Source organism: Hippocampus guttulatus, chromosome 17 (assembly GCF_054856545.1).
Source record: "Hippocampus guttulatus isolate MCC_2025c chromosome 17, RoL_Hgut_1.0, whole genome shotgun sequence".
NCBI lineage: Eukaryota > Metazoa > Chordata > Actinopteri > Syngnathiformes > Syngnathidae > Hippocampus > Hippocampus guttulatus.
Window position 1 is genome coordinate 1,615,652 of NC_141277.1, and position 25,584 is coordinate 1,641,235.

Sequence of the window (25,584 nt, forward strand, 5' to 3'; positions counted from 1 at the left end):
TGTTGCTATTTCTATTAAACGGATTGTACTTAAAAAGTTCCCTCCAACTGAAATGTGACTGCAGACTTTGTGGTGACAATACCGCACTTTTGAGAATCGGAGGTTCTCTTTTGGTGTGATGTGGTCACCCTGACACCGATCAAAAACTGCACGCTCGGCAAATGATCTTCCCACACAGTGTTTACATTTGTTTCCAGTTTTATATTTATTTAACGTACATCTGTACAGTATGACATCACTGAGTTTTTTTTTCCTCAAATCATCAACAATAATTTTACACACCGGAGGCAATGCAGATAAAAAAAAAGGAAAAATGTGGACAAAATGGAGTGTTTTACCACCAACTGCTCATTTTGCAAGAAGGGATTGGAAAAGCAACATTGCTGGTTTTGTGTACGCTTCACAAGTCGGATGTTTTGGCTATCTCAGTAATCGGCGTTTTTGGAACGTTCTTGCTGGTGTTTCAAACGCAGGTGTCAAACTGCTGGCAACGTGACCGCTTTGGTCGTTTTGCTCAGAGACCACAAGAAATAAGCCCACCAAAAATTCAATGCATCTTTGTTGAAGGCGGCGCCGAGCACGGGCCGGTCCGGTCCGCCTTAACGACACAATGCGTGTCCTCACATTTGGGAAACGTTTATTTCCCAACACATTCTGACTCATAAGAGCATATTAGTTTTTCTTTTTACACTTTGAATGTTGAGTGCGGCGAGATGTATACAAAACACCTGATGGGGATTTGACAATTTCATTTTGGCAATGCTCAAGCTGACACTGGACAATATTTACTTTTGCGAAAGACAATCCCGTCGAATAGCCTCGTCGGCTTTTAGAAAACCCGTTTGTTTGGAATGAAGATTAAAAATACATTCGGGTACGAAAAGACTCATGGTTGGTAAACCGTCACGGGTGAAGTACAGTGGAACCTCCAAAATCCAATGCCACTCAAGTTGACCGTTTGGAGTTGCACCATCACCGCACGCCAGACGACGGCAATAGCAAGAAAATACTGTAGCAGTGACGCAATGAGGTTAAAGAGCACAACATTGATTGGCGCAATGCAGCTACCATCAATGGCGATGCTCGGCAAAGGCCTTGTTCCCTTGATTACGCGCCTGTCAAGCGTTTTCCGAAGGGTCTTTGTTTGGACCGGATTTCATCTTACTGTACATACTGATTTTTATACTTCTATATATGAGCGCTGCTCAAATGTCAATGACAACATCGCCTGTAAAGTGAATTCCCTTTCAAAATAAACTTTTTTTTTGTGTGTGTGTGAAGACCATTTGACTTTGGAGCTTCCACTGCTATTTTTCCAGACTATAAATTCCAGGACGAACACAGCCATGGCGTCAGCACGGAGTCCAACAATCTTCAGATTGAAGAGGCAAGGCTGCAGCGAGTGTACAAAAGTGGACATTGCATCCATCGGCAGTGCATTCGGCGTTGACGCTTTCAGGACATTTTGCATTTTGACAAGCCCTCCCACGCCCACGCCCACCAAAATATCCAAACGTGAATTGCCGCACTCCAGCCTGTAAAAACAGTCGAACGGAATTCTTGTTGATGGTCAGCGACTATATGTGACATACTGTCAAGTAAACAACTTCCAACAGAGAGGAGAAAGGTATTCCGTGGCAGGTATTCTGCCACCGGCTATTCCTTGACACGAGGTGCAAAACAAAAGCGAAAAGCACGACAGTGCAAGCACATTTCAACATCCAAGACTGTATACCAGCACGAGCATGTCATTGGACGACCGCAAAGTCTCTCAGCGGCATTGTAAAAGGTCATCCATGGGGGGGGGGGGACGAGCAGGAAGTACATGTTCATCATGATAAGCTGGCGTTACAATGAAACTGCACAACAATACTGGCCGCGGTTGAGTGTAAAGGACTGAGGCCATAACAGCAACACTTTGATCACTTGGCATATTGAGTTAAAAAAGAAAATAATCATCATCATCATGGAAACGTGGTGCATTCCTGTCCATAAAAAAAAAAAAAAAAAAAAATACCTTCATGAAAACTTTAACCTTCATTTCATTTTGAGCGGACCAGCGTTCCCTCCGTGGAATGTGAGAGTAGATGAGGTCCGATACGGGCTGATCAGTCGAAACTCGCCCTCCTGCTTCTTTGTACATTGACACGGAAAACGTGATGTAAAAATTGTACACGAGCAGGTTTAGGACATGCAAACTTCAACACTGAGAAGCAATAAATACCCAAGAAGCTCAGGAGGAGGATGCAGAGACATTCGGCCGGGCGACACACTGTGCGTCGCTCACCAGCAGTCCGGACATTTTTTTTTTTTTTTTGGCAAAAGGTCACTTTTTCAAGCATTGGTCAAAAAAAAAAAAAAAAAAAAAAAAAGTTGCTACAGAAAACTTCCTCCAGTGTGCACGTCGATGTCGTTTACCTCCACATCGTGTCAAAGTTTGCCTGCTGTTGTACCAACCGTCCAGCAGCTTCAATACGGTTTGCCACGACATCCAAAAAGAAAGCAAACGGAAAGGCATCTGGAAGCTTGACCGTAAGAGAAACAACTTAAGCCGTTGCTTCGACCAAAACAAAACCGTGCGCGTACAAAAACAAAACGATGTGGCACCCTTTCAGATTGTTCTTTTGTGTTGTTTTACCGCAAGCGAGGAAACGCAACCTTCATTTGACGGACTCGTGTCACTGTGGTGTCGCCTCCCCGTGGGCATTGGCAGCTCTTGGTGGCAATTTGCACTTTGAAGCCCACGTCGCCCCGATGCAAGCGTCAACCACAGCGGGCGAAAATCACGGGGCGGCTCGGGGAAAGGGACGGCTCTCCGAATGCCGACGAGCTATTTAATTGGATCGGATGCTTTGACAGATCAACTGCCCAGGATTTTTTCTTGGGGGGGTGGAGGGGGTGAACAGCCCAGCTGCTTTTTAGGTGTGGACACGACCGACTGTACGACTTGGGACGATCTCGTGGCGAGTGGCAATAAATACCGTGGCTTGTGTTCCCCGAAGTCATCGGGGAAAGTGTGCTCGGGGCCCGGCAAAGTTCGAAGTGGTTCAGGTCCAGGTGTGGCAGTCCTCGCTGGCCCGTGGCGTCAGTCCCGTTGGTCCCGCCGATGAGGTGCTACTTCGGTGCTGTTTAGATCAGAAATAGAGAGCGGGCTCGCTACTGTAGTCCGACAGGGACGAACTGTCCGCTGGCGTCAGCTGCGGACCAAAAAAAAAGAAAGAAAGACAAACACTCATTTACAGTGCATTTGTGGCAATCCAGGAATGATGTTGCTAAAGTTGAAAATGCGTACGGAGGACTGGAGCAATTCATTTGTAGAGGTTAGTTTTTATTTGATGCAAATGTTCTCCTGGCCCGTTTCAACAAGGCAGACAAATGGAATATCATTTGTGATCTGAGCTACTGTATGTTTTCGCTCTCGGAGGAGAACGATGAAGGGAACGAGACAGACCAAGAAGCAGGTTTTCCTCCAGATTAGGGCTGCAGCTAACGGTGACACAAATTAAGCAATCGATCAAGTTGCGATCCTCTCACCATGACCTCCTCTGTCAACTGCGTCTGCTGGGAAGTGGCTTCCTCTTTGTTCACGTTGTCCTCTTGTTTGTATTCCTGCCAGGCGCTGAAGTCCATCGAGTGTTTGGGAATGTAGTTTGAGAGGTCTGCATACATGGTAGACCGCAGGCATGTTATTCAAGTTGACGATAGTGGCAGGTGCAGCTTTATACGAAAAATGTTTGCCTGCCTTAATTGTTTTTTTTAACCCTGAAAATACACATTCGATTTATGAACAGATTTTCAGCGAAAAAAAAAGCACATGGTGATCGTTAGATACAAATAAGAATACAATCTTTGGCCTTGTGGGTGAACTGGATCACATCAAGTCTTCGACCGACTGACATTTTCAGAAATGTAGTTCAGGAAGAGTCCGTTAGAGGTCGCTATCCTCCCATTGACAGCCTTTCGACGAAACGAATCTAGAACTTGCTATTTGAACCCAACTGGTATCAAAACCGGGTTCCTCAAGGCCAACTCGTTTTTAGATAACAACGATACAACGTATTAAATGGTGAAATAAATGATTTGGACATTGGTAGCAGGTGAAAAAGCGAGTTGGTGGAACCTTGACCTACAACAGCTTCCACTTATTCTGCTTTTGTTCTCATAGTGATTGGAGACGAATTACAAATTTGAATGGCATTTTAAAATGAATCTATTCATGCCTTTATTTTATAGGTTAGCCAGCGACGACGTGCGTACAAGTTCAGTCGTCAGATTTTCGTGCAGGCAGTGTTGGTTCCCGTTCCCTCTGCGTGACCTTTCACCCCAAGTAAGCTGGGAGAGGCTCCGACTCCCCTCAACAGGATAAACGGTATAGAAAAGGGAAAGATTTGGGGCATTCCGAGTCAAGGCTTTTTCTGACTTTTTGTCCCTCAACAGTATCTCACCGTTGCTGCTGCTGGTGTGCGTGGGCGAGCTTGTGAAACTGGGCCGCGGGATGTGGATACGTCCCACCATGCTGGGCAGTTCTTCAGCGAGCTTCCCCTCCTGTTTGTCCTGCTCCGCCTCCTCGCCGCTGTCCCAAGCGCTGCTTTCGGACGGATACTCGTACGTGCTGTGAAGACTTGTCTCATTGAAGGAGATTTTGAGCTGGAGGGGAGGGGGGGCACAGTTCAAGAAGAATATTAAATTATCGATGGCCTTTTAAGTTCTAGAAGAGAGGTTTGGCACCAAAACATTCCCGATCGTGACAACGCTACGGAAAATAAAAGTGATGCTTGTCTGAAATGACAGCCAAGGGAGTCAGCAGACTGCTCTCATGGGACCGTTTTTCGCTGTGACCGGGGCCTAAATCTGCTCTAATCTCCATCACAAGGCCACAGGCCAATAACGGTCCTTCAGATTTGACACCGTTTCGAGTTTGGATTTGAGACAAACTGTCTGATAGCATATGATACGGCAAGTAAGTTAGAAAGTACAGAACCATCCCCCCACCTCCAAATTTGGCAAAACGTCAATAATATCAGATGAGGCGCTTCCTCAAGATGATACAAATTTGCCGGATGATGCAATGATGTGAACCGCAAACGTGCCAATAAAACTATTAGTCACTTACAAATGAAAAATAGCAGTGCTTCCTGTTTGAGGAAGGTACTGAATGACTTCCCCGAATGTTGCGGTGTCAAGCGGTACCTGATATGCGACTGGGTCTAATAGGACACCCATAAAGATAAAAATATCTGTTGAGACAATCCATAAGAGACCGTGTCATTTTTCTTCCATGTAGCTCTTTTTATGGCAAACAATTGTTTGGCAAAGGGTAAAGGTTCATTCAGTGCAATACAGAGAACTTGCAAAATAACTTTTTCACCAAACTACCCAATGGCAAAGGTCAAGCGTTTTGTTGTTCTCATGAAACGACGCTGATTGAAATCAAAGCTAAAATCGAAACGCGCCATTTTTAATCGGACCCGTTTTTAAGACCGCGCCATGGCGTAGTTGTTGCTTTGATTCTGACCGTTTGCGAGCTTCGTAGGGCTGACCCGGTGGCATCCCGTCTTGGAGGAACTCCAGAGTAAACAGCCCGTCTATGAATGAATCAGGCTCTCTGCTGAGACCACTTCCTCTTTCACATTTCCTTTTATCTGGTTTGCTAGTGCTTCTCTCACAAGAGACGCCCGTCAATATTATATTTTGCCTGCAAGACCAAAGCTAGGGAAGTAAATAATGAGATAATATTGCCGAGTGTTGCTCGGCGTCTGCCTGACAAAATCTGCCTCATGGAGGCAGAAGCGAGTTTCGCTGCCCTCGGGCTGTGGGACGCATCAAGCTGGGCCCCGACTTTGAAGGACTTCTTATTCAGCGCAGCGTGCGAAATCAACGATCTGGGCCATGGGCAGGCTAACAACTCTTTCATTGTGTTGCTTCTGTTTCATATTTATCAAAGACCGGCTGCCCCAGAATGAGCGTGAGAGCTAACGTGGCAGTTCAGCATCTTCCCTTTTTGAAGTGAGTTCAAGAACCAGCTTCATTCATACCCCCCCCCCCCCAAAAATAAATAAATTGCCAACATATAAATTTCCAATAGAGTAGGCGTTTAAAGATTGTGTAAAATAATACAGTAAACATGGCCAAAGCGCAAAATTGCTGTGCAGTTCATTTGGCGCCTTCGTGAGGTTATGCAAATTGTAAGTATAACACGTACAAATGTGGCTGGGCGGTGGCTAATTACATGCAAGCATCTAGAAGGCAGGTACTGTATGCTCAACATCAAAGAGAGCAGCGCCGGCATTTGCAATTCCATCACTTCACACTTGACTTTGCTCTTGTGGTGCAAATGTTCACATTTTACACGAGGAGAACCATCCAGGCTAAACTTACGCTCTCCACCACTTTTACGGCTGTTGTCAACAATTCGCCAATCCGTTTGAGCGAGTGACCTCTGCAATTTCGCGCCCGCGGTTTGGAATGTTAGTGAAAAATGGCAATCTGAGTAAATCACGCACAACAGGCCCAATAAACAGAACGCACAATCTATTAGCGCAAAGCAGCACTTTAGGACAAGCTGTTTGGGGGCAGGGGGAGGAGGGGGGGGGGGGGTGCTGCTTTGTTGTTGTTGCACTCGAGATGTTCTGGAGAGTAACATAATGAAAGAGTACATTTTGAAAAAAAAAAGCTTGTGAGCTAGCTTGGTGCTGTTGCAAACTAAACAAAACAAGGAAATGCTTGATTATACATTGCTTCACTGCAAACGAAACAGAATGAACCCGTCAAAGTGAGATGAGGTGTGAATGCGGGTGTGTTTTTGTCTATAGGTGCCCTGCGACTGACTGACTGGCGGCCAGTCCAAAGTGCACCCAGCCTCTCTCCCCTGGCTCATGTTTTCCTCTGGCGTAAATGAGAACAAGTGCTATAGATAGTCATCTTTGAGTTGTGGGCATTGCTTTTATGAGCCTAATAAGGAAATGAATTTTTTAAAAAAAACCCAAATGAATGCTTTCATGGGTCTGCCTTATCAATAGGCACGATGAGAGCTGTGCAGCGTTTTGTTTTTTTTCCAGGCCAACCCGTGTTGCATGTCCTAAATTAGAGAAAGGTGGTTCCTAATAAATTTGTGCACGTATGCGCACACGCTGGCTCAGATTCCTTGCTAATCGGGTTGAACTGCAGAGTTAGAATCTGTCACACAAAAGCGGCTCTCGTTGACGAATGGCTATTGTATTGCATTTATATGATCCCCCCCCGGGCTAACTGGGTGTGCACCGCGTTCGAAAAACATGATTGAAGATGACGAGACGGATGGAATGGGTCGTCACGTCACAACTGGAAGCACACGTGGACAAGTAAAGAGTCGAGTCAAAGTTAGCCGTGCCTGCAGCATATGCGGCGCATTGAAACTGAAATGTCTCGCGCTCGATTAAGGTGTATGGCGGCTTAGAGGAGATGGGCCTCGTCAACGTGATTAGAGCTAATCTCCTTTCTGCTCGGTAATATTAGACCGGCAAAGCATGTACACCGGCTGAGGAGTTCAACTGCAGCCGCGTGAATGCGCCGGGTGAACAATAGTCAAGCGTGCGTGAGCTCACACGAAACGTCTGCTGCAAAATTGAGCCGACAACCTTAACGGTGAGATTACGGCTGCAAAATAAAAAAAAGAATGATTCAAAATTACGTTTTTATTCAATGAGCATACCCTCATCTCTGTACGTTGAACACTTTCGTCTTTTTTGGGCAAGGACAAAGTGACCTTCAAAATATCCTGTGAAATTCAGCGGCAGGCACACCTTTGCACAGAATCAAACTGTAAAGGCGCACCTCCCTGAGCACGTTATTAGTACTCGGTTTTTTTTCCCCCTTACAAGTCTTGGGATTGACTGAGCTAACCTGGGACCTCGAGGGATCGCATTTCATGCCAAATCGAGGAAATGTGTCAGTCAATCATTGGACAAAATTGTATTTTGCAGTAAAGTGTATTACAAAAGCATTTCTTTCCTGATTACTGTTTACAAAGTGTTAAGCCGTTCTTTTTCAGTTTCAGCCCTCACGACAGCGAGATTTGCTTCCGTTTACCAGACGTGTTTTTAGACCACGTGCCTCCGGAAGTACAACAACGGACGGGAATCCTGCGCTGTACATTTTTTTCCCTAAGCAAGGCCACGGCGGCAATTAGCCCACGCTTCGTTGTCACGAAGGCCTTTTCACTATTTTGTGGGGACATTTTTTTTTGGTGTTTTCATTATATTAAATCAAGCCGCTATAAGGCGTTACATCACTGATTCTAGTGTGTGGAGGCTCACTCGGGCACGTAGGTGTCTGATGTTTGCAGATCTGACACTCGGCGGAGTCCGTGAGCATCTGTGTTTACACTGTCAAGTCCCGAGATAGTGCGAGTGGACGCTCTTGTAGTATTCTCTGCGGAGACGTGTGCGAGTCTTTATCTGGATTGGATTAACTGGTTTACGGAGCGGGGGGAAGGATGGGAGCGCTTGTTGATTTGCATCCTCAACTGAATGCGTTTGCGACCACGGGAACCTTCAACCAAAATTTTGCCTCAGCTGAATAGTGTCATTTTGCGGTCAGAGATTTCCATTCCCACCTCCACTTTGTCCGATAACGACAACAATATCTCTGACCGACCTCACCTTTGCACAAGGCCGACTTTGGGCCACAGACACGGAACGTACTGCGAATGAACATCAGAACCATTTCGAGCACCTTCTCGAGATTGCGGCTGTCAATCTTCGTCAAGTCGAATCGCCAACCGTGACAGTTTTTATTCTTTCACGTCGACGGTGACGGACCGGCGGGTGTGAGTCGGACGGGGAGAGAGTGCGCGCTAATGACAGGATAGAATGGCCCCGGCGTGTGTTGTCGTGGCGACGGGCGCCATGGTTATACGACAAGGGGGAAATGGGCGGGTGGAGGCGCAGGCAGACCCTCAGGAGGAAGATAAACAGCAGAATAGGGAATATCCTTCGGAAAAACGTCGTTTAACAACGCGAATGTTTGACAAGAAACTGAAAACAAACATAGACATCTGATTTACACAAGAACGATGAAGGAAGACTTTCGGGGAGATTTGCCTCAGCGGCTGACTCGCACGACGCCAGAACAGACGGAGCGTTTTGGTGTCATAAATGTCCGAGGGAGGCGTTCGGTACGACGACGGCTGTTGAACCTCAACATCTGACATTCAAATGATCAATAAAGGGATTGATACAACAGTCGAATGTGTTAAATCAGAAGTGTGGGCGTTCGGGGGGGGGGGGGGGGGTCAGAGTCTGCACCTTCTACCACTCACGCAGTTTCTTTTTAGAAAATTCCCAAATGGCCTCGTTTGTTTGTGTCCTGTGCTTTTAGTTTATTTTCCTCACTTGAGCACACACACACACACACACACAGCCTGAATTAAACATGTCTATAACAGAGGGACTTCGCTCGTTGAATTCTAATTACATCAACATTGCCAGGCTCTGCATTGGCCTGAGGACTGTACAGGGAACCGGTGTCGTCTTGCGAGTAGTGCAAAGCATCATTGCTGCGCGCGTGCGCGTGCACAGCCCAAAAAGACGCAAGAGAATTTACCATGTGAACTGTTTGTACAGAATATGAGATCAGTGCTTCCTATGGGGGCTCATCATGGCCCGCGGGTGTTGTCAATTCAAACGAATTCCAGTTTCGTCAGCCGCAAACCCATGCGACTGCATTTTACCGACTTGGCGGTAACACACAAATGCGGCCGTGCAATCTGAAAGGGTTGCAGGAGCTTCGTGCGGGGTGAAAGGAAGAGGTGATTTGGAGGGGCTTTTAAAAACCATCTCTTGTGTCTTATGTTTTCACCGTAACTGCAGATATAATGGATATCACTTATTGTATGTGCAGGGGTGTTGGAAGGTGCAAAGACAAGTTTCATACGGAATCGTATGCTTTTATCTGAATTTGACCGGTCCGATGCAACCTTAAATGTGCATCTTGCCATCCAATAAGTGAACGGTATCTCGGGCCTTACAGAAACACTAATTCATGCCTTCGTCACATCCCGGCTGGATGACTGGAATGCAGAATCCTCCATGAAGCCTCTCCAGTGGGTCCACACTGCTGCTGCTCACCTCTTGACTGGTAATCGTAAGAGGGAGCGCATCACTCCTACTCTGGCATCCCTTCACTGTCTCCCGATACATTTTAAAGAGTTCTTTTGATGATCCCATTATTTGTTTTCAAATCTTGTAATGGCCTGGCGCCACCTTACTTCACGGAGCCCCTCCTCGGTGCCTCAGGTCTGCAGACCAGACACCATTAGAGGTACCGAGTACTAAGCGGAGGCTCGGAGGGGAGGGAGCCAGTCCCTCTCTTTGGAATGACCTCCCCGCCGAACGTTCGGCAAGTCCCCTCGCTGCCCATCTTTAAAACTCATCTTCAAACTCATTTTTTATTCTTTGGCTTTTGACTCAAACTCCATGAGGAGAATTTTATGGAAAGAAGAGGGGTGTGGTGCAAAGTTTCAGGAAGCGTATGGGAGGAGAGATGGGGAATGTCTGCTGAGTGGTAAATAATTAAACACAATGGACTTTCACACCTGTAGCCCTGGCGCACAACGCAAGTGCATCAGCGTGCCCTTTTGTTCGCCTTCCCGAGTTCCACGGAGTTGAAAATAAAATGAAGCTTATTTCTATTTTTTAACCTGGTGTAGACATGGCATTTAAGTTCAACTAAAATAACACATACTCACGGACACAATGGACTCAAAAGCAGGCGAAGACCAGACATACCACACCAGCAGCAATATAAATCAATGCAAGGACTGAGTCACTGGTACAATATCGTATTCGTTCGGTAGTTGGTGAGCAACACCCATTTTTGGACTGAATTCTTTTCATTCTCCACCATAACACACATGTACGCGTTTTGTGGCTCAGGCACATATTTATCTTCAGTATCTCTTGATTTAATGTATCACTATCATCAATTTGGATCAACTGGCTGGCGCTGTGGCTAAAGTGCCTCAATGGTGGTACAAGGGACACTATCTGAGCTTCAAGTTTCGTTTTGTTTTCGTACCATTTTGTGAAGGCTTCAAAGGGGAAGACAACACAAAAATGCTATGCACCTTGGCATCATTTAACGAGGGGGGGAGGGGAGAAACTGTGGTAAATTAAAAGAAAAAAAAAAAAAGCCCTGAGCCCCATCCAATCAATAATACGCAGATGGAAAGTGACTCAATCCCGCCATCTAAATTTCACTGGAAAGCCCAAGTTGATTTTATGCAAACGCAAGCAAGCTGATGTTCAAGAAGCTGCACTTGACCTACATAGCTTCCCTTTCCAATAAAAAGAAGATCACAGGAAGCTTGAAGCCAGGGGACAGGCTCCTACTGCGAAGAGAAGAACGAAAGCAGGGTGGGGTGGGTGGGGGGGGAGGGCCTGTGGAGGGGCGTGGATCAAAAAGCGAGACATCGCGAGCTGGGCCAGCAACCCAGACAGACGGCTCAATTTGCTTCAGACGAGAGGCGTGCGTACAGCGGGGCTGGATGCAATACGTGGACCAACATCAATTCTGGAAAATGTACGGGAAGAGCTTATGTTCTTCTTCAGTAAAACCAGAATATGTGGAACATTCTTTTTAAGCCTCATAAAAAAATAAAATAAAAAAGGTTGGTTTTGTTGGAAAAAACCCAAGCCAACCCAAAGCCCTCAGCTGAGGCAACGTTCAGTGGCTGCTTCAACGCAGAGGCCGCAATGAACAAAAATTCCACACAAATTATACTGGTCAAAGGGAGCCTTGATGCTTTTGTAATTGCTTGTGCAGTCCAGCCCACAAAAGAAAAGGATGGGGGGGGTCAACAGGGAGAGAACTATGTTTGCGTATCGCACTGCCCGTTACGCATGAGGTCTAAATGTGTCAATTATGGCAACCTCGCACCAATCTCTTCCATTGTAAAGTTCCGATTTGTAGCCGAGAATTGTTGCAAGGTGATCAAACCGCATTGAAGCACAACGCTTTCCATGCGAGACCATTCCAAACTAGATTGAGAACCAAGCGGATGTCCCGCCTTTACCGCATTCCCCTGCTTGTAAGAAAGTGGCATTGGAAAGCGGCGGATTACAGCATGCCAGGTCAAGGAAACGCAAAAGCGGGTCAGCGTCCGAGAGGCTGAGACGCCCGGTAGAGTGATGTAACTTTATTAAAGCGCTCTCCAAATTGTATGTTGCTTGTGGGGTTTTTTATTTTTATTTTTTTAAATGGCCATTTGAGATGGCAATGCAGTGATGTAGAGACTGACTTCAAGCCGTATTCCCTTGCTAACGTCGCCCTTCAAACTAAGAGCTCGACGACAGATCTGAGTGACGGAGAACGAAAAAAATCCTTGACACGCAGGTTGATTGAGAGACGCACCTGTCTGATAATCATCAACTCCTGTAACAACCCATCAATTGCAATTTACTGTCGTCTAGACATAAAACGGAGCCAATTGCTCGAGCACGAGCTTCTCGCCAGACAAGAAGCAGACTTTGCGATCGTCTAATTATGATGCATTATCAGTCAGAGGTTTCAAGATGGCGCCGTCGTCCGGCCGCCACCCGCGAGAGCTCCCCTCTGCTTTTTTTTAAAACATTTTTTTTTTGTCTTTTGTTTTGTGAAATGGTGTTTGTTGTCCTTCACTTGGGCAGCATTTTTGACAGATCTTTTTGTTCACCTGAGATGTCGGCACTGTTGGACACTCTGGATGAATGGCTGCTCGGAGCCGAGGATGAGGAGAGAGGAGCGTCGGCGCGGAGCGCGGATGCGTATTTTGGCGCTTGGAATCGAAGCGGATTTACAAGTGAACCAATCTCTTGTTTTTTTTTTTTCTTTCCATCAATGGACGCTACAGCTTCTTGTTTTACTTTCAAATTTAGCTTGGAGCCGACGTGCGGGGCGTCACGGCCGCTTTGAGCACGACGTCTCCGATCCACTGGTGAAAGGACACTTTGACTCTCTCCTCTTTCATCTTTAGGCTGTAAATTTCCCCAGTGTGGGACAAATAAAAGATATCTTATCTTATCTTATCTTAACAGCTTCAAACAACGAGGCGTATGCGGGAACGGCGGTTACCATTACATGACTGCCCGTGTTGTATGTTAGGCGTCGCCGCGTTCGATTATTTTGTTATCTTCACCGTTCCGCCAAACGCTTTGTTAAAGCTGCGGCTGTTGTGAAAGCGCTCTATAAATAAAAGATGTATTGTGTTGTGTTGTATTGTCATGCATATCTCAGCGTTCGCTCTTCAGCACGGCTTCTTCTGCTGTCTTTCTGCCCGAATGCTCTCTGCTCGCTGAAAGAAGAACCGTGCTTTAATGAGATTGCGCAGCCAGCTTTTGTAGGGCCCCGAGCCAAAAAAAAGCTACGTGTGGCTGTTGAGGACACACCTTTCTACACTCTGCGGCAAAGGGCACGTCAAGTGTGGGAAGTGAAGATTTGAAATTTGTCGGCACAACCCTGAGCAACCGGAGGACGTGTTGCGCAGGGATGATCTAAGAGCGACAAGAGTAACTCCCTGCGTGGCACCCTCCTTTAAAACTTGGAGCAAATGAAACTTTAATGACTACCTATAAGAGGATTATATCGATTATCTTTAATAGCTGTTCCAGCTGCAGGGAAATGCTGTTTGTATCGGGCTGAACAATTAATCGAATTGAAAAACAAGTTGAACAACATTGATATGGTGTAGAATGCAGTTTTCAAATTGCAAAGGCTGCACTTGGGAGAAAAAAAAAAACGGTTGTCAGTGGGCGTTACTGTTTATATTATGATGTATATTTTCTATATCTAATGATGTCGGGTCTAGATTTAGATTTGTTTGCATTCTTGTTATAATCCAATTGATGACTTAAATTTACATCACATTTGTTTGGTGGAATTTTGTGACATTGTTGTCGTGAATGCTGAAAAGATTGCGAGTCAAAATGTTTCATACGTTAAGGACTGACATTTAAGGAGACAAACTGACTTTAATTTGTGGTTAATTTGCTTTTATATCTACCTATAAGAACAACATATTTTTAAATGTTAATTTCTCGTTTGCATTGGGGGGGGGGGCATGGGAAGGCGACCTTCCAAAACACAATTGCATATTAAATTGCAATTGCAATATTGAGGGTGGGGAACATTTTTTTTTTCAAAATCCTTCAGCCCTTCGGTGTATTTCAACGACAGGGATCATTTCTTACTTGTTGCCCTTTCCTATTGTTTACATTTCGGCTGTCATACCTTCTTGCCCAGGGTGCCCGTCTTGGTGAGGCAGGACTTTCCGAGGGAAAGGTAGCCACCGATGACCTCAATCTCCTCCGCAGCAGGGTAGCGTTTCTTGAGCAGGGAGCCCAGCTGAGTGAACGGGGCCTGAGGGGGCGTGGACCCCGGTGACACGTCACTTGAGGGATCCTGCTGGGGTTCGGGGGAACTGGCCTTGCCCTCGGCCTCCGCCCGACGTTTAGGCACCACAGTAAAGGTGTTGCCCTTCCTTCTCGGCGTCCTGGGGCTGTGCTCGGAGGCTCGGGGTGGAGCTCCCGCATCGATATCGTCAATGTTTGTGACGGGGAGATATTCTGCAGGAGGAGCGACGTCAGTTGGGGACGCGGGCGAAGGTTCCGGTGAGAGGGCGAGGGGAGACAAAGTGGGCGATGATGGGACAGCTGGAGAAGAGGGAGGCGAAGCCAAGGCGGGTGGAGAAATGGTGGTTGGGGACGGAGACTGATTCTGTGAGGGCACAGGCGACGGAGGAGATGTGGCAACGGAAGCAAATGGGTAGTCTGGCCGTACCACTTCCTTTCCCTTTTTTGCGCCCTTCAGTTTTTGGAGCATTAGAGCGGGCGCGGATGCGCGAGAAGACGGCACTCCCGGCACGGGCCGCTCAGCCACTTTGTGAGAAGGGGACGATTCAGCTGCAACGGGCGGCGCCGTGTGGCCACTTTCAAGCGAGGCTGCAAGATGCCGCTTGGGAATCACCATGAAGGAGTTTTTGGACTGGATGCGCAGATTTGCCAGGGCCCGTGCCTGAGTGTCTCGGTCGGGTATTTGGGCGAGGTCAGGCTTTGGGGACGGACGGATCTCAAAGTCAGGCGATGCGTGCAGCACTTTAGATGAAAGGGAGTAATGGCTCTGCGTCGATGATGGCACCTTGGAGTTGAGGGACACCTCCGGGGTCACCTCGCGCGCCTTGTCCGGTTCATCTCTCGGCGTGACGGTTGTCGCGCGGTCGCCGTTCTCTTCGAGCCGCTGGCGGAAGGAGAACACCTGATTAGAGGATTCAACGTTGTGCTGCGGGCTGCCCGTCTCAAGTACGGGAGAATGCGGTTTTGCTTTGAGAGAACTCTGGAGGACAGGCGACGATGCCTGCCTGCTGCCCAGGGTTTTGACGGAGTCCGTTTTGGGCTTCGGCATCAGATCCAGCTGTGGCTTGACCCGGGTCCTCTGCCTTCTGCCTGCACTTCCATCGAGGTCCAACAGGTTCTCTGTGCTGTGAGACTTTTTCTGCAGCTTCCCGTAGTTGGAGTCAAACTTCTGCAGGATTCGGCTCACCATCCCTTGACCCTCACCCGTCTCATATGATGGGTCTCGGTGGTTTGGGTGACCGAGGGTGCTCAAATTCTCCTCGCTCTTACTCAACGTGGTGTCATAAATGACCACTTCCTTGGCTCTTATCTCAGTGACAGCATTCCCTCTCCTGTCCAAGAGATCATTTACTGAGCTATAACCGTTTTGTTGCCAAATGGGACTTTTATCTTCTTCGCCGTCATGAGCGTAATCAGGATCCGACTCGATGATGAGAATGTTCTCTGCTCTGATAGTCCGCATACCAGGAACGTTACCGTAAAGCTCCAAAATGTGCTGGATCGGACGAGTGGCGTTTTCCCGGTCCTGGCGCTTCCGCCGCTCCTTCTCCAGCTTGATGAACGGGTTCTCCTCCAGCGGGCCCAGACTCTCCTGGAGCACCAAGCTCTCCTGCCCGTCAGCGTGACTTCTCGCCGTGCCCTCCGCGGCCACCGGTCTCGCGTCTTTGTTGTTGGCGAAGTGCTGACTGGCCGCCGTGATGGAATAGTTCCGCCCGATGTGTGCGTCGTCTCGGTTAGGCACCCCACCGGTGCCGCCGTTAATCGTTTGCTCCCCGTTACTGCGTTTCGGACTCCCACCTGCGCCATTCTCCGCGGTAGCGGCTCCCCCAGACGCCCCGCTCTTCGCCTTCCTCCTCTCCAAGATCTCTCGCTTCCAGGCCGGCATCCTCGGGTTCTCTTGCCCGGTCTCCTTGCGGGCGTACCTTGTCTCTCCTCCGCCAGACATTGCGGGGGTTACGCGAGAGAAGGGGGTGTCGAGGAGAGAGGAAGGCTTCAATGCGGTCTTGCCGCGGCCCGGTGCGGCTGCGTAAACTGCGTCCGAGTGTACCTGCAGTATCGCTCACAGTGCAGTCCCACACATCTCTCCACCCTCTTTTTCTTTCCTCTAATCTCGCCGCTTCCGTAGCTCTGTTGGGTTTCCACAGCCCCGAAACACCGCCCCGCCTCTCCGCAGCACGGCGAACGCGACTTCCAGGTTCTTAGTCTTTTCCTGATTGGCTGCTAGGTCCTGCAGACACACCCATTTCGTCACTGTGGCGCAAACCACTCCCGTTTCTATTGTTAACTGGGCCAACGCCACCCGTCAATCAAACGGTGTGGCGTTCAAGTTCACCTGACCTCTCCCCGTGAAAATCATTAAACGCGTTCCGAACTGCATATTTTAGATCACATTTACTTAACCGAGCACGTGCGGTGTGTTGCTCTCCTTGTTTTTGCCCTCGGATATTAATATTCCTTTAGAAAGTACATTGAAACACCGAAGGCGCGTGATATAACCAAAGTGATTCGCGAATTGCAGAATCCAGATCCGGGTGGAGGTACTGTACTCCTTCATTCGGCATTTGTCACCGATGCCACCTGTCGATAATCCGGTTGAGGAAAACACGTGACGTGAGAAGGGGATTGTTTTGTATGAATCAGCACCCTAAGGACTGCGCACAAGAGATTACTGTACCTCATCAAACTTTCATCACCAAGCCTATTGGAACATAATGAGCGCAATGACAAAAGACTCAAGTGTGCGCAGATCATCATTATTTCGTTTATCTTCAAAGGGAAATCCGAGTCACAAATCATCACATCTGATGCTTGTGGGAATGTTCGTATTAGTCATCCTCTTGTATATTCGTTTTTTATACATATATAGGCAAGACATAAAATGACGTGTCAAACACGTCTTCACACTGATTTTCACTTTTCATTGCAAATACACGCTGGCGTTCTTATGCAATACTGCGCAAATAAACGAGGCCTACGATGACCACTTAATTGCATTTTTCATGGGAAGTGAAACTGGGGATTTGGCACGAGTAAACCGCAAGCACCTTTTTTTTTTTTACCCCCACCGGCAAGTCTCAAGCGCCTCCCTGTGGCCAAAACAAAAAAAACTGACTCCGTCTGGCCCGGTTACTCTTAAGTATTTACTTCTAAAAGAAAAATAGATTAAATATTGGTTTATTTACATCTTATTTACAGATAATGTGCAGTAATAACAAAACAACATAAATATCTTGTCAAGTTCTTTCCCAAATTGTCATATACATAGCACGTACATTTTGCACACAGGAGTTGCTTTCAAATCAGGCTTTGAATCCATGCAAAACATAAAACAACAAGAGAAATCAACACAGAATGTTGGGGACAGTGAGCAAAAAGAAAACCAGACAGTTGTCTCCGTTTACATTCTTTTCATTTGTGTGAACCTGTGGGCAGCAGACAAAAAAAGTAACAATTGAGTCACAAGGTCTCATGTCAATTTTTCCAACAAAAACATTTCTGGTGCAACAGCTCTTTCCGTGTTCCTGATCCCACCGAGTCGCACCGTTGTGTGCACGTGTGCGTTTTGAAGCACAACTTTTTTTTTTCTTCAAAGCTTATTGTCTATCACAAATTACACAAAGAAGAGGCACTATTATGTCACACAGATATCTCACGCCATAAACACTGAATAACTCACGTATGGGTGAAATCCCAGCCTGAAGATGTCTTGCAGAGTTACATCTTGCTCTCTTGGCATTTCAGTTTCAGGAGTGAATCAAATGTTTCGCATCTTATAATGTGACTATTGTTGAGCCTTTAATATTAAAAGTTGCTGGAATGGACACATCAAACTTTCCTTATCATACCTTCAACACAGAGGCAGGGATTTTTCCATAATACAGCAGACATTTTGAAGTACTGTACATCTAATAACCACACACAGTGAAAGTCTTTGTTCAGCTTGGTTCAATTAGAAACAGGGACACAAAAGAAAAATTAAAGTGTGCAATCCATGGAACATGATACAAGTACTATATGTTCACAAAAAAAAAAAAAAAAACAGGAGGTGCCAAACTGGAACACACAACCTTGTTATGTTTTCAATTTCTCAACAGCAGATGAAAAGCGCTCCTTGCAATGCTAAAAAACATCCAACCTCCTCAGTTGACTCGGCATGCTCGTATCATCAGCAGCTGCAAAAGGATGAACAGTGGCGAGACGATGAGGCCGAACCAAAGGTCTCTGGCTTGCTCCTGCTCCGCCAGCTTCTGGCACAGCAGCACCTCACACACCAGCTTCAGGCTAAGTACCGTCAGCACCCAGAGCAGCCGCAGCACCGCCAGGCGCTTCTCGTTTTCCTGGTAAAGCCGGATAGATACTATGGCTGTGAAGTAGGTGCTGAGACCGTCGGCGGCGAACAGGGGGACGAACACCAGCCACCAGCTTAACATGGGGGTGAACATGTCAGCTCGTAGGGCAACCAGCATACTGAAGACTAGCAACGCTAGTAAATGCAGAAAGAGTTCAAAGGTGGCGAAGCCAAGCCACTGGACAAGTTCACGCAAAGAGAACAACATGGTGGGGGAATCTGGATGTTCAGTCAGAGATGAACTGTTGGACAACAGCTGGAGCACTGAGTGGATGCCAACCACGAGGAGTTAAGACTTGTCAAATGTGTCTGGTCAACGGAGTGGATGAATCTCATAAAAGAGACACTTCACTTTTGACTACATCTTTGAGTCCAACCTGATGCGACAAGTGTTCCCAGTCTCTGAATATCAGGAACCACTCCTAGAAAACAATGACAATTAATGTCAACATACATTGAAAGGTGAGGACATGGCCTTTAAAGAGTTTCACCAACTAAAGCAACATCGACTGAAGTCCAACACCTTCTTATTTTATGAAGATATTATTTTTCAAGTTAGCAAAATCATCTTATGTTAAACCAAGCGAACACTGGTCAATTCTATACAGATTGAGACTCAGAAAAACATTAGCATCGACACCTATAGCTTAACATTGAAGTCAGCCCAAATAGTAACACTAGTGCTAGCTCACCACACGTAGCCAGAGATGATACAGCCAATCACGTCTTACATGAAGCTCATGAATTGACATGTATGGAAATCTAGTGTGATGTGACTGCACATCACTGTACCTCAATCGCAGTCGAGTACTTTGCCTTCCATTTAGCGCAACAGGAAAAGCGACAATCCACTAGGCTAACAAGCTATTAGCATCGTCCTCATCGTTGCGGTAACATCGCGAGAATGGCATTTAATAGTATGGTGGCCGAACAGATTACGTCACTCGTGGCGGTCTATCATGCCCAAATGTAAATGTGTCATCTCAGTTAAAAAATAATAACGATACGATACGCGTCACGATGTGATTATCCAGGTACCTATACATAAACATAGCATATACTTTTTTTGTTTGTTTTTTTAGCAAACACCGAGTCGCTAGATGGCGGCAGTGATAACAAGTGAAGTGTTGTCAGTGGGACTCGAATCTAAAGAAGAAACTTAACCGGTCAGTCTGCTGAAGGAGTTGTTACGCGCTACAGAGCTGTCGTGTTCCCTCAGGTGAGTGCAATTTCAATTGATTATATGCTGAACGCTTTTAGTTTATTAGTTTGTTGACGTCTTCTTCTTTATTTTGCTGGTGTTCAAACATATTTTTTTTCTGGCCAAGGTGACTACTTTTTTTAAATTTTCCTGCTGTTCCTTGAACGCAGCCGATACGACGTAAGACAATGTCAAAAATGTATCCAAATGCTTGTTATAACATCGATCATTTGTAGTGTTGTACTTAGTCATGGACTCGGTGTCAATAGAAATATAAAAATAGATTTTTTTAAAGTTCATTTAGAAAGCCCGACCGAAATTAAATTGTTCGTGTTGCATGCATGCATGCGTGCGTGCACATCAAGCTCACTTGTGTGCAATTACTGTGCAGCTAATATCCATATTGGCAACATGTAGAACGCTGATTGCATAAATAAATGTCAGTACTCTATTAAACAGGTGCGCTCACATTACAAAAATATATAAAAGTAACTCAACAACGTGAAAGCGAAGGTCCATTATTTCTAAAGTCCAAATGAAATAAATATATTATGCAAACTGAGCTGTGTGTGAGCAGTTGTTTGGCCAAGAGCATCACGCATGCTTGGTCAGTTTTAACGCTGACTGAACCGTAATGAAGGACAATGGCCTGCATGAAGTGACTACTCGTGGAGACATTCACGGTCTCGTGCACGCTTTCTCAATTTCAGTAAATTTGCCTCTCTCAGGGTCAAGATGCAGACGCCAGTACAGTCCATTATTCACAGTGGCTACTTTCACCCAACACTCAGATACTGGCAGACGTGTGCCACAGATATAAAAGCAGAGAACCTCATTTACCCAATTTTCATCACGTAAGTGGCAGAAGTTTTTCCTCAACTAAATTCAGGCAAATTTGTGTGTGACTTGAATTTTGAATTTGCTACAACTACATGAATGCATGAAAAATATTTCTCCTGGTCTTACTCCATCTTTCTTGCTACTCCTATAGAGATAATGTTGATGCCGTGGAGCCTATTAAGAGCCTACCTGGACAAGCCAGGTAATGGGGGGGGGGGTTAATTATAACAATCCGGGTCGTTATTGTTTCCTGACTAAAGTGCACTTCCCATCATTGCTCACAGGGGCAACATTTGTGCAAAAGCGCCAACTGATGTGAAGGGTGTTGTCCTGAGATAAAAAAAAAAAGTCAGGGTGGATCGAGCACCAAATACTGTTTCAGGACACAGATAAGCTGAGCATGCGTTACACTCAAATTTGTGACATTGCCAGTGTGAAACTTGGTGGTAAACTCCATAACAACATATCATTTCTAATTGTTTTTTTTGGGGGGGGGGGGTTCTTGCTCTTGAAGCCCAGCCTTAAGTCAATGTCAGTTGCAACATATAGTTTAACTGACCCATTTGGTTTGTTTGGTTTTCTACTATTTCTATGTACAAATGCACACACAGAACTGGTTGCCAGGCAATCGCAGGGCACACCGACATGAATAACCATTCGCGATCACAATCGCATCGGTCTGATAATGCCCTTTTTCTTTGTTCATGAAATCAGTATTGGAAGGGGTGTAATCAATCATGCCGCATCATTTCAAATGTATTCCCTTTCGTAGATATGGGGTGAACAAACTTGAAGGAATGCTGCAGCCACTTGTCGAGAATGGTTTGAAATGTGTGCTGATCTTTGGGGTGCCCGCGAATGTAGCAAAGGTATGTGCAGTGAATCTAAAAAGAGAGCAAGGACAACTGAAAGTGTCACTGTGCTTGGAAGGAATTGGCACAAACATGCGAATTGGATCATTCTTGTGAAGCTGTTGATTCATCTGGCCATTAACTGCAATGATGAGAACATTTGCAAGAGTTCAGTATTCATGAAGAGGGTTCATCTACAGTGGAGCATGCAAAATGATTGGATAATATATGGCGGAAGTCGCAGTATAAAACGGACCTCCTGCAGATGAAGATAAGTCGGACCGTATGCAGACATGCTGATTTTTTTTTGCGCCTTAGGACGACCGAGGCTCAGGGGCCGACATAGACGACACGCCCGCCGTGATGGCCGTGAAGAAGATCAGATCCTTATTCCCCGACCTGCTGGTGGCATGCGACGTCTGCTTGTGTCCCTACACATCGCACGGCCATTGTGGTCAGTGTCTCTTTTTGATGATAGACCTTCCTCAGCCTTATGCGGTACATATAATCCATGGAGAGAATTGCTGCTATCCGTTTAGTGACGAAAGAAATACACACAATGGTCTCTAGATGAGTCCAGAATTTGCCAAAGGGCATACTGACAAGATGCAGCGTTACTGGGAGAATGCCCTTTGGAAGCTGGAGCTTTTTTATTTTTTTGGCGAGTTACATCACTTGTGTGAAATATCAGGAAAACCACATTTTGCAATTCTGGTGATTTGGTTCAGTGGTACTTAACCTTTTTTTGTGTCACGGACCGGTTGAGACGAGTCCATGCTGCTTTCATCCGGTGGCTGCCGGCTAGTTCCTAGCGACTCAATGCGGTACCCAGTAAGATGTACTGACCATCTCCACGTATTTAAATTTGCCTTCCAGGTATCCTGAATGAAGATGGTTCGCTGAACATCGATGCTAGCTGTTTGAGACTAGCAGAAGTAGCACTAGCCTATGCCAAAGCTGGTAAACGCTGCCCCCCACCCCCAAGCTTTGAAAGTTTCTGTTATCATATGTTTGAGGTGCACACACACACACACACACACAAAAACACTTCTAAATGTCTCTCTAATGGCACATTGGGATATTTGTTGGAACATAAATATTAAGTGTATATCATAAGGCCTCTGACTTGATTGAAAACAAACGGTTATGGAAGCATTGATAATTCAGAATTTAAAAAAAAAAAAAAGACATGTTGGCTGTATTAATGAAGAAAAATGCACACAGATTGGGCAGCATTGTGAGAAATACAATGTCAGAGGATTTTGAACATTTCTTTTCAGTTTGTAATTGATATTAAAAGTCGGTTGTTTGCATTTTGCCGCAGGTTGTCACATAATTGCTCCTTCTGATATGATGGATGGCAGAGTTGGGGCCATAAAACAAGCGCTGCTTTCCAATGGGTTGGGAAACAAGGTAAATTGGCCGAGTAAAGAACTCTTATAAGCTAATAACTTGAGTAAATCTAAAAAGGCAGCGGCACAGCATATGTTGATTTCGAAAGCCCCCCCCCGCCCCCCTTTCAATTTAGCCGGTGTTTTCCCGCCAAAGCTGATCAAACTGGTGACGGTATCGCAAACAAAATTGAAGTGTACTGCTTGCTAGCATTGAGTACAGGCCTGATTGGTCCTTTTGCAAGATGCAGCAAGTGTCCCTCTCGGTTTCCATATGTTGTAAAAAATATTTCACATGAATTCAAATGATTTGTGTCGTTTATTTGGATCTCCAGGTGTCAGTGCTAAGCTACAGTGCCAAGTTTGCCTCATGTTACTATGGCCCTTTCAGGTAAATAAGGGTACGGGATGAAAACGTTTGCACAATTAAGAATGGTGAGACTTCCAATGTTGTCTATGCAGAGATGCTGCACAATCCAAGCCAGCTTTTGGGGACAGGCGCCGCTACCAACTCCCTCCTGGAGCAAGGGGGCTTGCCCTTCGAGCTGTGGTAAATAATAGTAATTGCACTGCTTACAAAAAGTTCTCACACACGCACAAAAAGTTTCACAAACACTATAACGTGAAGTTTGCCTAACACTCTGCTGTGCCTTAGGAACGAGATGTAAGAGAAGGAGCTGATATGCTCATGGTGAAACCTGGTCTGCCATATTTGGACATTGTGAGAGAAGTCAAGGACAAGGTCTGTCTTCATGATGGCGAGCTTTTGAAAATGTCCGCATTCGAAGAATTCCTTTGAGCATTTCCAAATATCACGCCTACGTCATTAGGCCATGTGCGGATGCGGTGACGAATGTTTTTTCTTCTTTTTTTTTTTTTTTTCTTCTGCCTGTATTCAGTTCCCCACTCATCCGCTTGCTGTTTATAACGTGTCGGGGGAGTTCGCCATGATGTGGCACGGAGCGCAAGCTGGAGCCTTTGACTTGCGAGCCGCTGTCATGGAGGCCATGACTGCCTTCCGCAGGGCAGGTGAGGGTGGACTGTTGGTTGTTGTTGTAATGTGTTACAGTACAACCAAAAAAAAAAAAAGTATATAATATTAAGAGCGTTTTTGTCCTACAAACTGGTTAGGAATTATGTGAATCTGTGCGACCCATGAGTAGCACTGATGAAAAATTGTGCTCCTCCTCCAGCAATTAAGTTCCCCAAAACGTATTTAAATAGAGGGAATGATATACTGTATAACGGTGTTCATGATGACGCTGTACTCTGCTAAATCCTTATCATCATACGACAATAAAAATGAACAGTCCTGTGAGAGGCAATTATTACATAAACAATATAAGGAAAGATATACTGGCCATATCATATTTCTGTGATTAAAAGTTGTTCCAATAATTACTGTCGGGCTTGTAACTAATGAGTTTTATTTCTTTTTTTAAGGCGCTGACATTATCATCACCTACTACACCCCTCAGTTGCTCAACTGGTTGAAAGAATGAGGAAGGAAGAGCGAAATCTCTGGAGAAAAGATAGTGTCTCCTTTTAAGCTAGCAACCAAAAATCATCACTTGAAAATGTCACAGCAACACGCTTTGGCAAATTCACTACTTTGGGGGATTTATTTAAAGTCTGTTTTGGGGAAACTGGGCAGTGCGTAACAATATGACAGCTTTTGTTATTTATATTTTTAAAGTATATAAACATATGTATATTTTTTTGGGGGGGGGATCCTAAAATCCCAGATTCATAGCTATATAAACTATTCACAAAACATTTAAATGTTCTCATTCAGTTAAAACTTAAGGATGGATCGAAAATGCACTACAAGCTCTAACTGGCAAACTTATGACCCTTCAACCTTACATACCTCCAACTGTTGTGCAAAAAGTACTGCAACATTGAATAGTCTGATAAATGTGTGCGTTCAAAACTTCTGAGAATGTCGTATTAAGTTCACCTCTTAAGATTATATCACATTTTTGGTTCATCCTGAAAGTTTGACCGGAAGCGATGCCTTTTTGTCATTGGTGCATGTGTGTTTCTGTACACTGTGAATGTAGTAGCTAATTATAGCGTTTATTTCTGTTTTCTCATGTACCCGATGTTGACCCATGTTGGTGACCACTATCCCTTTGGACCAGATATTAAAAGGTTTATTCAGAGGTCTTGCCGTGGTGCAGCGGTGTCATACTTTTGCGGCTGTCAAAATAACTGTAGTAAAAAAGATTGAAAAAGCTTATGACGTCAAGATATTGTCATACAGTGATTTAGTCGTTTATGAAACTACAGTCCTGTATTGATTGGAAACGTGGCGCGTGAAGGAAACTGCGTTTTTAGTCTGCGCAACTTCGATGGGTGACCGCCAGGGGGCGACTCACGACCGTTTTGAAAGTTGTACTCCTACGCGCCCACCACAAAACAACTTACATTGTTTTGAGCGTTATCCTTCACATAATATATTTTAGGTTATTGTGAGGTGGGGGGGGGGGGTTTACCGTCCAACACTGTCCTCTTCTTTTAGGTGCTTTTTCTTCGGGTCACAAGCGAATCGATTAGGTAAACGCGTATTAAACGTTATTTCCTA

The 25,584-nt window shown here is 45.7% G+C and overlaps 3 protein-coding genes across 4 annotated transcripts; 1 reads left to right on the plus strand and 2 right to left on the minus strand.

The window, feature by feature from the left end:
* Window positions 1-180: 180 nt before the first annotated feature.
* Window positions 181-16,554, minus strand: tprn (taperin). The gene is made up of 4 exons (XM_086135093.1): window positions 14,245-16,554; window positions 4,446-4,647; window positions 3,535-3,659; window positions 181-3,197 (listed from the first exon to the last, which is right to left on the minus strand). The coding sequence occupies exons 1-4, from the start codon at window positions 16,309-16,311 to the stop codon at window positions 3,135-3,137; spliced, it is 2,457 nt and encodes an 818-aa protein (XP_085991219.1). The 5' UTR covers window positions 16,312-16,554; the 3' UTR covers window positions 181-3,134.
* A 970-nt stretch (window positions 16,555-17,524) lies between these two features.
* On the minus strand, window positions 17,525-19,783 carry tmem203 (transmembrane protein 203). Of its 2 annotated transcripts, none has more exons than XM_086135503.1 (2): window positions 19,507-19,783; window positions 17,525-19,136 (listed from the first exon to the last, which is right to left on the minus strand). In XM_086135503.1, the coding sequence occupies exon 2, from the start codon at window positions 18,920-18,922 to the stop codon at window positions 18,506-18,508; it is 417 nt and encodes a 138-aa protein (XP_085991629.1). In that variant the 5' UTR covers window positions 18,923-19,136; window positions 19,507-19,783; the 3' UTR covers window positions 17,525-18,505. The 2 variants fall into 2 exon arrangements, with proteins under 2 accessions (XP_085991629.1, XP_085991630.1); XM_086135504.1 differs by having other exon boundaries at window positions 19,407-19,783.
* Window positions 19,782-25,165, plus strand: alad (aminolevulinate dehydratase). The gene is made up of 12 exons (XM_086135502.1): window positions 19,782-19,933; window positions 20,644-20,769; window positions 20,907-20,957; window positions 21,528-21,624; window positions 21,925-22,060; window positions 22,483-22,566; window positions 22,931-23,019; window positions 23,333-23,388; window positions 23,460-23,547; window positions 23,653-23,739; window positions 23,897-24,026; window positions 24,441-25,165. Exons 2-12 carry the CDS (start codon window positions 20,651-20,653, stop codon window positions 24,497-24,499), a joined length of 996 nt encoding a protein of 331 aa, XP_085991628.1. The 5' UTR covers window positions 19,782-19,933; window positions 20,644-20,650; the 3' UTR covers window positions 24,500-25,165.
* Window positions 25,166-25,584: the final 419 nt, after the last annotated feature.

Excerpts from the sequence above, each read along its gene's own strand:
- alad (XM_086135502.1), top strand. The coding sequence starts at position 20,651 with ATGCAGACGCCAGTACAGTCCATTATTCACAGTGGCTACTTTCACCCA. Across the intron at positions 23,740-23,896 it reads TGAGAGAAGTCAAGGACAAG|TTCCCCACTCATCCGCTTGC; the intron begins GTCTGTCTTCAT and ends GCCTGTATTCAG. Across the intron at positions 24,027-24,440 it reads GACTGCCTTCCGCAGGGCAG|GCGCTGACATTATCATCACC; the intron begins GTGAGGGTGGAC and ends TCTTTTTTTAAG.
- tprn (XM_086135093.1), bottom strand. The coding sequence starts at position 16,311 with ATGTCTGGCGGAGGAGAGACAAGGTACGCCCGCAAGGAGACCGGGCAA. Across the intron at positions 4,648-14,244 it reads CGGGCACCCTGGGCAAGAAG|CTCAAAATCTCCTTCAATGA; the intron begins GTATGACAGCCG and ends CCTCCCCTCCAG. Across the intron at positions 3,660-4,445 it reads GCACACCAGCAGCAGCAACG|ACCTCTCAAACTACATTCCC; the intron begins GTGAGATACTGT and ends CCATGTATGCAG.
- tmem203 (XM_086135503.1), bottom strand. The coding sequence starts at position 18,922 with ATGTTGTTCTCTTTGCGTGAACTTGTCCAGTGGCTTGGCTTCGCCACC.